Source organism: Triturus cristatus, chromosome 7 (genome assembly GCF_964204655.1).
Source record: "Triturus cristatus chromosome 7, aTriCri1.1, whole genome shotgun sequence".
Classification (NCBI taxonomy): Eukaryota; Metazoa; Chordata; class Amphibia; order Caudata; family Salamandridae; genus Triturus; species Triturus cristatus.
The window spans coordinates 658,693,511-658,705,523 of record NC_140590.1 but is presented as its reverse complement, the minus strand read 5'-3'; the positions used below and the strand labels follow the sequence as shown (position 1 = coordinate 658,705,523).

General features: G+C 46.2%; 1 protein-coding gene across 1 annotated transcript in view; it reads right to left on the bottom strand.

Moving 5' to 3' along the window:
• Positions 1-12,013, bottom strand: part of PRKAR1A (protein kinase cAMP-dependent type I regulatory subunit alpha) — a 299,228-nt gene that overhangs the window by 184,894 nt on the left and 102,321 nt on the right. The window contains exons 5-6 of the mRNA XM_085617303.1: positions 10,377-10,438; positions 9,249-9,295 (exon numbers count right to left, since the gene is read on the bottom strand). Of these exons, the coding sequence (XP_085473429.1) occupies positions 9,249-9,295; positions 10,377-10,438 (109 nt within the window). The remainder of the gene's footprint in view (positions 1-9,248; positions 9,296-10,376; positions 10,439-12,013) is intronic.

Here is a 12,013-nt window from a genome sequence, read left to right as displayed (position 1 = left end):
AGGTCTTAACACCACGCTTACATCACTCACCTCAGCTACGGTGCCCAAATATTTGCACGGGGGTGTTACCAGGGACCTGTATACCCTCCCCCTCTCCTGTGGGTACCCCCATCTATTGAATTTAAGAACATACTACAGATAGCTAGCAGTTGCAATGCCTTGTTCCCCGACAGTGTCCCACGGAACTCCATTACAATACTTTCATGCCAACTTAAATTATGGAGGGTATAATACTTATCAGGCTCGCAGTATTATACGACAGTTCCTGTGGCACCAGAGAGCCCATCCCCGTGAAGGCCTCACCGCCCCACCCTGAGGACGCCTGAGTGCTAATCCACGTGCAGCCCCACTCACCTCTCTTCACTCGTCAGTGTCCCGTGTGGCATCTGCACCTGGACGAGGGCTACTTGGTGACCCCTGCCGTCTAGAAGCTTGTTCCTTTTCCTTCAGGAAGCGCATGACTGCTTTGGGGTCAGTAAAGAAATGCACCTTGCCATCCATTCTAACTCAACTTTGCTGGATATTGCATGCTGTACTCCAAGTTATTTATCTAAGCCGCTTTTTCTCGGGTATGAAAGGCCGTCTTGCCTCTTGAACCTGTAGGGTAAAATCCGTGAACAGAGAGGTATGCGCCCTTGTGCCGTAGTGTCCAAGTCTCATGCCTTCCTCAGGGCGGCATCACGGTCCCTGTAGTTTGACAACCTTGCTGTTGAGTGTCTTCGAGCCGCCCCCGGAAACGGATGAGTCGCCAAGGTGCGGTGGGCGCGTTCCACCACAAATATTGCTGAAAAGGTATCTCTGCCAAGGAGATCGATTAGTAGTTTCTCCACATGTTGCTCCATATTCCCAATATTTGACGACTCTGCAACACCCAGAATGCGGATGTTGTTTCGCCTCAACCGCACTTCGAGATCTTCTGCTTTGGATTACAGCACTTGGAGAATTTTATCCCTTGTCTTTTGTGCCTCCGTGCCTGCTTTAACGCAGTCCTCCACGTCTGATATTCTTTTTCCGCTGCATTCAAACTGTCGCCATGCTTGTCTAGGCGCTCAGACATTCTGTCCATGCGGAACGATATCACGTCAATTTTGGGGTCTATTTTTGATAGACTTTGTTGCATGGTGCGCAGGATCTGTTTCAAATCTATGTCTACTAACACTTCCTGGTCGTCTGAAGTGGCCTCAGGATCCGATGAGGTGGGCTCTCGCGATCTGGCTGTTTTGCGTAGGTCAAAATGCAGCGTCGATTGAACAGTGTCCGTTTTGCCCATCTTGTGGGGCTGTGTATTCCCAAATCGATCCCAGGGCCTGCCACTTATGAGAGCTACCGGAGATTAGGTCGAGATTTGCTCCGGAGCGATAGGGTTCCGTGCAGGTCCGATGCACAATATCACAGAAAGGATGCCAACGTGGAGCCCCCTCACCGGGTGCGACCCCACTATGGAGCGGCCCCAGTTCCCAACGCAGAGGTCACTGCCGATAGTAAATGCGTGCGCGTTGCACCTCAGGTGTACCACTAAGCACGAGCCAGCCAGGGGATATGCCAAGGGAACTGCTTAGGCCACGCCACTACAAGGAGGGGAGTTCGTCCCGTGGAGGCCTATTGGATTCTGTTCGCTGAAATAATTAATTTAGGTAGCCACTTGCAGGTCCTCTGCTCCACCCACAAAGGTAAGTATAATGCCTCTGATAGCCCCCCGGCAGATTCAGCATGCAGGCCATGCAGCGGCCGCTTACTTGGACAGTCCCGCTTAGGCAGCGTTGCGGCACTTGCTTCTCGCACCTCCCGCACGGGGAGAGGTCTCGGGTCCGCTCGCACTTGTGTGCGTTAATTTGGCAGGCGCTGCAAACTTCACCTGCTCCGGCGTGCCGATACGCACCGTGCTGCGACCTCCTGGTTGCGGGTGTCCGCGGCACTATGCCAACGGGTTCAATGACTAAGGGCTGCCCTGCACCGCCATGTGTGGTCGGCCTTGTTGATCACTGCAGCGGGCCTCACTCTTCCCCTCACAGCCGTTGCACCTCTATGCCCATGTCCCTTGCAGATGGGCTTCCGGACGTGTCGCACTCCCAGTCACGAGTCGCACCGCCAGACCTCAGATTGCTTATGTGCTGCTCATCGAGTACTTCTTGCGCTCAGCCGGTGCGTAGGCCCTGGGCCCACACGCGGCGCTCAAGCGACCTCTGCCGATTGCGGCAAACCGCGCTCTCAGATCTTGGAATCTACAAGTTCCTCGGGTTGCCGTGACTTTCAGAGTTGCATAAATCCCATGTAGGGGAGCGGTTGTTGCAATGCGCACCCGGATGATGTCAGATATTGGTGGTTATCGGCAAAGCTCCCTTAGCTTGCTGCCATCTTGGAGTCTGGCAAGCTCCGCCCCACACACACAGTAGTGATTGGTGAAAATATGTGGAGTGGACCAGGTAGCTGCTTTGTAGATGTCGGCTATCAGGATGTTACCTAAAAAAGCCATAGAAGCTCCTTTCTTTCGAGTGAAGTGGGAGGTAAGACTGTTTGGCTTTAGCATAACATGTCTGGATACATTTTTGACCAGGCAACATGCAATGCCCACTTTGGAGAGCGCGCAGCCTTTATGCGGCTTGAAGAAAGAAGTAAAGGGTTGCTGTGTCATGCGTAACAGCTTTAGTTTGGTCAATGTAACACACAAGGGCTCTTTTTACATCTAGTGTGTGGAGAGCCCTTTCCAACACTGACTACGGATGAGGGAAGAACACTGGGAGTTATATGGTCTGGTTGAGATGAAAAGAAAAGACCACTTTGGGGTGAAATTTGGATTTTTCCTAAGGACTACTTTATCTGCATGAACTTGGAAGAAGGGTTCTTGACGAGTCGGGCCTGAAGTTCACTAATGGAGATGATGAGTACTTGGAAGGCTACCTTTAAGGAGAGATATTGGAAAGGGTATGAGTGAAGTGGTTCGAAAAGAGGGCCCATAAGTCTGTTGAGAACTATATGGAGATTCCACATGAGGATGGGTGTCACCCTTGGTGGAATTACTCTTTTTAGTACCTCAATGAATGCCTTAATGTCTGGAACTCTAAAGTGAAGCGTGTTCTTTGTCGTGAAGGTAGACCGCTACGGCCAACAAGTGACGTCTAATAGAGGTATAAGAAAGGCCTGCTTTACTGCAGGTCTAACAGACAATATCTCGGACCGCTGCAGTAAGTGGGTTGATGTGCCAGGGAGTGCAGTAGTGCACAAACCACTTTCATTTAGCTGCATAACAGGCTCTTGTTGTAGGCCTGCATGCTTCCTTGAGGGTAATCATATACTCTTGAGGTAAGATGAAGTAGCCAAATTCTAAGCCCTCAGGAGCCAGATAAGATTCAGCTGCGTTTGGTTACCGGAGAGTTCCATGGAACTGTGTGAGAAGGCCCAGACAGCTGGGCAACTTTTCATGAGGTACCAGGGAGAGATTGAGAAGACTGTTGAACCAGGGCAGTCTGGCCCTAGTCTATGCAATTAGGATGAGAGAGAGGGATGTTTGCCGATGTCCCCAGAATACGAACTGAAGTAGCAGGAGAGGAGGAAAGGCATAGTGAAATTTCCCTGACCAATTCATCCCTTGCCAAAGGACTCTGGGTGTGGATGCCTGGGAGATGAAGCTTGGGCATTTTGCATATTCGGCTGAGGCAAAGAGGTTTACGTCAGGGAACAACCACCACCAGAAGCACTGTAGTAAGACTTGCAGGTGGAGTCTTCAAGGTCGTTGTCCACTCCCAGCAGGCAATCTGCTACAAGATGGACTTTTTGATAAATTGCCTACCGCCAAATGCTCTGAGCTAACACAGACAACTGTGATGAGTTCTGCCCTGTTTCTGAAGATCGCATGTGGCAGTCATATTGTCTGTAAGAATAAAGATCCCCTTAAACTAAATATGAATGAGGAACGACTGGAGTGCTAGCTGGGCAGCTGGTAGTTGATGTGCACACCCCATCAACGGGGTCTCCACTCGCCCTACACAGTCAAGTCATTGAAGTGTGCTCCCCAGCTATTGAAGCATCTGTTGTGATGGTCACTTGCGGTACTTGGTCGAGAAACAAACTGATGGTGTTCCACTCCTGCAGAGAACGACGAGTGACATCACACATCAACACTAGTTCCTCCCAGCAACACTCCACTTGCGACTACAAATGGCGCATATTTAATCTGGCGCTGGGAAATATGGCGAAGCCATAATGTCAAGGAGAATCATGATAGTACATGCAGTTAGTAGGTGACATAGCGGAAAAAGATCTAGCAATGTTTGGAAAGGTTGGATGAATGCCGGTCTGGATTATGCTTCCCCAGTGACTAGGTTGAGAACTGCTCCCAAAAAAGGGCTGGATTTGGAGGGGCTGGAGGTGGGATTTGCCTATGTTAACGGTGAAACCCGAATCGTGTAACAGTTCGATGTTGCATTGAGGGTGTGCCAGACACAGCTGTTGGGTTGCTCTCTTGATCAGCCAGTAATCCAAGTAAGGGAAGACGTGGTGGCTGTTACTCCGGAGACGAACAGCGACCACAGCCAAATATTTTGTAAGCACCCTGAGGGAGGTGGTTACCCCCAAAGGCAGAATTTTGAACTGGTAATGCTGACCACTTACCACAAACCGAAGGTACCGGCAATGTGCAGGGTGGAAGGGGATGTGGAAGTAGGCATCTTTGAGGTTGCGGCGGTCTGAGGTCGACTGTGTGTCTGAGGGACCTGTCCTTCTTGAGGATGAGAAAGTACAAAGAGTATAATCCTTTGCTACCGTGGTGGAGCACCACTGGTTTTATGGCCCCTTTGTAAATGAGCGCCTCTACTTAAGCCTAGAGAAACTGCAGGTATTTGCGAGAGAGGGTGTTTCTGTGGGGAGGGATGTTCGATGACAGACAAAAATCCACTGATCGGATGTGATCTCGAACCTACGAGTGAGAAATCCCTGCAACCTCCACCACACAGGAGTTATGAGATCGATAGAAAGAGAGAGGGAGTCACTTTTTAGTGATGGCGGCTGACTACGCCGTGCGACCTCTACCTCTGGGGTTATTGCCTATGTAAACGCCCCAAGGGAAACCTTGCGAGGGTGTCTGTTGCTGCTGCTGCCTCTGGTAGAAGGTAGATGCATTTGGGGGGGGGAGGAGGGGAGGTGTTTGGAGCTCCCCTCTATAGCTTGACCTACGAAAGGACACCCGTGGAGAAGTCATTTGGAGGGCATCCATTGCCTTTGCAGTGTCTCTGTTCATCTTGATCTTTTGCTGCATCTTGTCAACCTGCAGTCTGAAGAGGTTCTCCCCATCGAAGGGCAGGTTGAGGAGATGCTATTGTAACTCTGGTTTGAAACCAGAGACACAGCCAGGCGTGCCGTCGAATCAGGACACTAGACTTAGGGACACCCGCATTAAGGCCTTTTCCGATGCATGTACCTTTTTGCATGTGCAATATAGGTCATCGCAATTAATTGCTATTACCTAAATTGCTAATGCATTTAGGGAATCGCAAATTGCAATTCCCTATTTGAGATGCATCAAGCCTTTCCTAAATGAGACTTTGCATTTAGGAAACGCTAATTACCATCAACATGATGGTAATTCGCAAATTCTTTGAAAAATGCACTTTTGTGCATTTTTCAAAGTGACATGTGGCGCACACACATGCCCTTAGGGTGTGTGAGCACGATCATAGCATGAGGTTAGGCCACTGGAGTTGGCAATTCTGCTTTGGTTTGCAGATTGGGCAGCAAGTTGTTTGCCTACATCCATACTTCACTATCTTTATCCAGCGTAAGGACATCGGCAGTGTCCTGTGCATTAGTGTGTTTTCGTTTGCATCACTAGAGAGTCATGTTGTAGTTGGCCCTGAATATACGGTAGTTAAGAGGATTAAGTCTTGAATTTTTTTATTAACCCTGGGGTATACCACTCTAGCCTTCATAGTGACTTTAAAAAGGTATCAGGTGTTATTCTTAGCATGCCTTTAAGCATGGGGAGATACTGCATCGTCTACGAGAGGGTTTCCACTAGAAGTCCTAAATTCTCCTGATCTTTGTGAAGCTCTACCTTGTGGCAGGATGCAGCTCTGCTTATAACCTTGTGGTACGGAAACAAATGATGGACAGAATGCTGAATAAATCAAACAAACATTCACCCCAGTCAAGAGATCTGGGTTAAATCAATTGTTCTTTTGCTCACCATGCCACCCCAGTTTAGACCCAGCAATATGCAAATCAGTCTTGCCCCTGTGCCATCATTTGTTTGCGTTGCATTTTTCACCCCAAGTGGTATGGGTAGGCCCAGACGTGGGTCCCCTGCTCACTGTGCCACTGGATTCAAGCTAGCCTGGCTGATGAAGGGTAATACCCTGAAACTAGCCCCAGGATACTTGTTTCCGGTCCAGGGAGGACCTGGCTTGGCAGTTCGGTCTGGACTGTTCCCATGAGGCACAGGGTCAAGACTGATTTGCATATGGCTGGGTCTAAACTGGGGTGGCATGCTGAGCAAAAGAACGATGGATTTAACCCAGATCTCTTGCCTGGGGGTGAATGTATGATTTATTCAGCATTCCATCCATCATTTGTTTGCATAGCAATTTTCACCCTAAGTGGGATGGGTATGCCCAGATGTGGGTCCCTAGTTCACTGTGCCACTGGATTCAAGCTAACCTGGCTGTTAAAGGGTAATACACAGAAACCGGCACTAGGATGCTTGTTTCCGGACCAGGGAGGACCTGGCTTGGCAGTTCGGTCTGGACTGTTCCCATGAGGCACAGGGTCAAGACTGATTTGCATATGGCTGGGTCTAAACTAGGGTGGCATGGTGAGCAAAAGAACAATGGATTCAACCCAGATCTCTTGACTGGGGGTGAATGTATGATTTATTCAGCATTCCGTCCATCATTTGTTTGCGTAGCACTATAACCTTGTGGTATCAGGTGGTATCATCGAGGGCGATCGCTTTGCGGGTTAGAGGTCTGTGTCTACGGGTGGGCCGACGATGTAATCGTCCCATGGGTCATTCCCTGTGCCTGGGTCAACGGGAGGCTCATATGGATCAAGGGGATACATTGGGCTACCTCCCCCATAAGAGGAACGTGTGGATCACTCTGGTGAGTGTGACTGAGGAATCAATGATGGAGGAAGTGGCAGATGTGGAGGAGGAAGTGGTGGAAGAGGAGGTGCAGGGTGCCAAGGTGGTACTGGGTTAGTACACATCCCGATGTTTCCTAAACTTAGGTGGAGCAGGGTGTTTGTGTGCAAGTTCCTTCATCAAAGGCAAGTTTCCGCTTACAGGGTGAAAACTCCTGTTCTTTCAGATGTGGCATTTCCCTGTCTGAGGAAGGAAGACGAGGCGTTGTTGCTTAGCATCAAGCACCTCCTCGAGCCGAAGCAGGATGGGTTGTTCCTGGTCCTCCGACCCCGCCGATGACAGAACTTTGGGGCAGAATCTTTCGGCATCAGTGAAGGCTTTTGGATGTTGTCCACCAAGTGGCTCTCCGGAGCCGAAAGAGTCTCGGGAGCCAAAGCAAGATTCGGTGCCAGCTTTAAAGGCGCTGTGTCAAGGGCAGGGACTGAAGCGGCTGTTCCGACGCCAGTGGCTGGCTCAGATTCTGATTTGAGGCCTGGGTTCGGTGCCGACCAAGGCCTTCTGGCAGTGGCAAACCAGAAGTCTCAGTGCTAAATTTGCTGCTCGATGCCCGATCCTCTCGAGCGCAGTGCTCTACCTGCTGGTGTTGGGGGCTATTGTTACTCAATTGGCATTTTCTGCTAACTGACAGCCACTTCCTCTGCATCGAAGTGTGAGCTCGGTTCTAGGCTGAAGAAATGCACCGGTTGGTCTGAAAGTCTCTGGCAATGGCTCCCCCTTAATGCCCTGATCCCTGAAGAGATCAAGCTAGGCGCCGATCTTGACGATAATGGAGTAACGTTTTGGTTCTGAAGGCGAGGCAGGTGGTGCATGATGTCTAGACGTGCTCCAGCGAGACGCAACTTGAAGACCCGATGATGATCCGACGAAGGGTATTCCCAATGGCATGGTGGATTGTACCTGAAAGGGGTTCTTACCATTACAGAGAAGAATGCCTTAAAAGTGGGTGAGAGCCCTATGGGGCTTCGCAAAGAAGTCGGATGGTAAAGTGGAGTGATTAGACGAAGCTACAAAAGATTGATTCAATTGGATTTGGGTGGAAGAACCGTGAAGCACCAGTGCCAAACAGCAGAAGGTGTTGGCCAGGAGATTGGTGCATGCACGCCCAAACCAGACAAAGGAAAGAAACGATCGAACAATGGAGCCAATGGCCCATGCATATTACCATCAAAAGGTGTGCCAGACCTCGTGACCATCGAAGAAAAACAAGTTCCATATGTCCAAGCCCAACACTAGAGGGCAAGAGTATGGACGCATGGATATCTACAGCTTTACATATCACACACAATGCAGCTCAAATCACCCAAACAAGTGTCCAGCTAAACACAGTTCAAAGAATTCTCATTGAACAATGAATTTTCTGAAGAAATATGCCATACAGCATAGGTCCAAAATGTGAAAGGCAGACATGTGTCCACCACTCACCGTTCACCTTTGGATCAGGTTATACATGTGATAAAAACATTTTATTCTTCCAGTGGTGTCGCAGTCCTTCAGTCTGATCCCTCCTTCGCCCCCTCACCCCAAACTATAAAAGCATTCCCCACCAAAGTTGCAAAGGGTAATGTAGGTAACATAACTATCAAATGAACGCCTGAATTGTTGAATACTCTCTGGCGATGTGATGACTTGGTCTTAATAGCTGGCAGCAGGAGCAGTAAAATTGTAAAATGGTTGCATTTCATACCAAACTATTTGATCATTAACTGTAGATTCTAAAACACTGAGAACATGTTCAGTCATTGAATGTTTACTTTTTTACACTTCTAGTTTAGATATCTCCCAAGGGGCCCCAAGTCAAAAAGCCCACCCTTCTTTGGGCCGGACTTTGCTTTCAAGTATCTTGCAAAGAGGCAAATGCTCCGCTCTCAGGTTATACACTTGCAACATTCTGTGCAAATGTGGACATTTGGTTGGCCAGTCTGTCTTTGGTAAAATGTTCTTGTAAGTAATCCCACAGTTTACCAAAGCCATTTCCTTATTTATCTTCATTTGGCTCTTCATGCATTCCCATATAATTGATACATGAAGTCCTCGACCTATTAAACATGGATGCACAGGTACTGTACCAAATTGCATATAAAAGGTCAGCAAAAATATTTTATTTTAAATCACTTACATCCATTTCTCCTTGATCAATAACATAGAAGTTATCACCTTCATCACCTAATTAAAAAGAAAAAAATACATTTAGTATTATGCACGAACATTGCAAGTGTGTACTATAATGAAAATGTAATTATAAATCTATCCAATAATGACCATGCACTGTTGAAATATTCAAACATATACCCTTAAACAGAAAAGAAGAAGTGCAAACTAATTTGCTACTTTAAACAGAAATCAGAAGAAATCATTTGCTGAGAAATGCTAAGGGGTTTTGTGCCCAATCAACAGCATTTGCAAATCACCTTTCATGTATTGCACTGCTTTCTCCATCTAGTCTTTTTGAGTTCTACTGTTATCCAAATGAATCAAGCATAAACTGGCCATTTCAGGTCTCAATTTGTGATCCACTTTGGTTTTTGTTTGTTAAGGAACACAAACTGTGACAGCTATAGAGATTATCTAAGAACATGTTGGTAACTGAAAAGCAGAACTTTAGTTTGTGATAAAAGAAATTGCTGAGAATATCGAGGCAAATGTTTCTACAATCCTTACTGTGCGAGCTGTACATGTTTTTACATGATGTATAATCTTACAAATCACCCCTTTATCACCTCAGACGTTTAAACTCCCCAAGGCCATGTAAACCCACTACTCCTGAGCTTTAAACATGCAGAGATAACAGTGCATGGTCTCATATTTTTGGGTGGATTTTAGAAATTCATTATTACTAGATCTAACCATATTTTGCACTTAGTTATGCAGAACCTATAGCAAAAAATGCTACATAAAGTAGATTAGAGTATTATGCCACAGGAACTGTTTTCAACTCCAATTAGGGGAGTAGAACATGTTGCTGCAGATGCACAGGTGATTAAAAACAGGTCTCAAACTACTCTTGGGTATTAAGTAATTAAGTATTTTTGATTACCCAATCGATCATTTGTTTATATGCAAGCTTTATCACTAATCTCTGGATTCTCATACAGTTTTTTTTTTAAGCAAACTCAAAGTATACGATGACTCACAAAGAGTGTAATGTATTGTACATCTCTACGGAAAGTAACAGATCTGAAAAAATAAAAAAAGATCATACTTTTACTTAATACAGGTGCTATAGGATTTAAAGAACAAGACTTGCCTTGCAGTATCACAGTTTCTCCTGCAATGTAGATGACTGAAAACATGGCATCAAAAATGTCACTGAAAGAGAAGATACATCTCATAATTTTATCTTTACAAATAAATGGAAATTGGCTAGACAGAAAATAGCATAATTTAATTCAAAATTACATCGCTAGCTAATGATTTTAGCCTAGACAGCACTTACGCGGTATCTTTGAGATGGGCTGTATTCAGGATAGGGCATGACGCTCCGCACACTTTTCCCCCATCTTTTTAATTGGCTCCAATCTCTGTTCTTTGTAAATGTTGGCTTTTCATTGGTCAATAGGCTTAGTAGTACCTCCTTAGGACCACCTTTCCTTTTCTTGTAACCCCTATGAGGACACCCCCTGTTACATGTGTTGTTACTCTGCAGGTTTTAATTACAGCCTCGGAGCACTTTTTCCTTAAAGGGCTTTGTCCTGCCTGCTTTTGCAGGGAGGACAAGCTATCATGCAAAGATTTTAAAAATGGTTTTATTTAACAGCGCAGCATGCCTCAGCACTAATAATGGTGGCCACGATTTCTTTTTTATTACTCTCCATTATTGAATGCGCCTGCATGCCTTTTTTTCTATTTATTTACTTTTTTTACACTGGTGGCATCCACGCTTTAACTTTAAACATCTAAATCTACAACGCGGCTCCACGATTTCTTCAAAGGTAAATTAATACAAACGTTTTTTTTCTATTGCTTTACTTTTGAAGCAATTGCGGCACCCGCGCTTTAGCTTAAGATATTTAAATCTAAAGCGCTGGTGCCACCATTGTAACAAAAGTAAATAAATAGAAACAAAAGCATGCAGCCATTTCTTTCTATTTGTTTACCGTTGTTACAATTGCGGCACCTGCGCTTTAAACATCTTAAGATAAAGCATGGGTGCCGCAATTGCTTCAAAAGTAAAGAAATAGAAAACTTTTTAGTTTGTTGCTATTTCTTTACTTTTGAAGCAATCACGGCACCTGCACTTTAGCTTAAGATGTTTACAGCTAAAGCGAGAGTGCTGCGATTGAGGTTGGTCTTCCTGTAGTGCTCTGAATCGGCACACTCGTTACTAGGGAAAAAGGCAACTCTACCCCTGGAAAGTAACTATTGGGCTTGGCAAGATAGTCAGGAAAAAAGGCTGTGCTCCTAATCACTTTCTCATTTCACTGTCAATTCTCTTCTTATCACGTGATAGCGCAGCATTTGTCCTTCGCGTGGGCCCTTTCATTGCATAAGAACTGTCCAGCCTGTGCATTAACTAATGTAACCCGGCACAGAAACGAGCCATCCAAAATAATAAACAAGCATTTGCAATGCAATAGGTCTTGCATCTGCGAGAGTTGGAGCTATTGGCATTGTAAATGACTGCCTTTTATTTATGCGTTTTGAAAACCTGCAAATGGTTCGTAACACGAACTTTGTACTTTTAGTCGTTGCTTATGAGAAGCAAGGCTGGCAGTAACTGAGCCTCTTTTACCGCCAGCCTTGCTTCCGTAAGCATGGACTACAAGTACAAAGGGCATGTTTACGCACCACTTACAAATTTTCAAAACACATAAATGAAAGGCATTGTCATTTATAATGCCAATAACTCAAACTCGGGCAAATGTGAGACATATTGAATTGCAA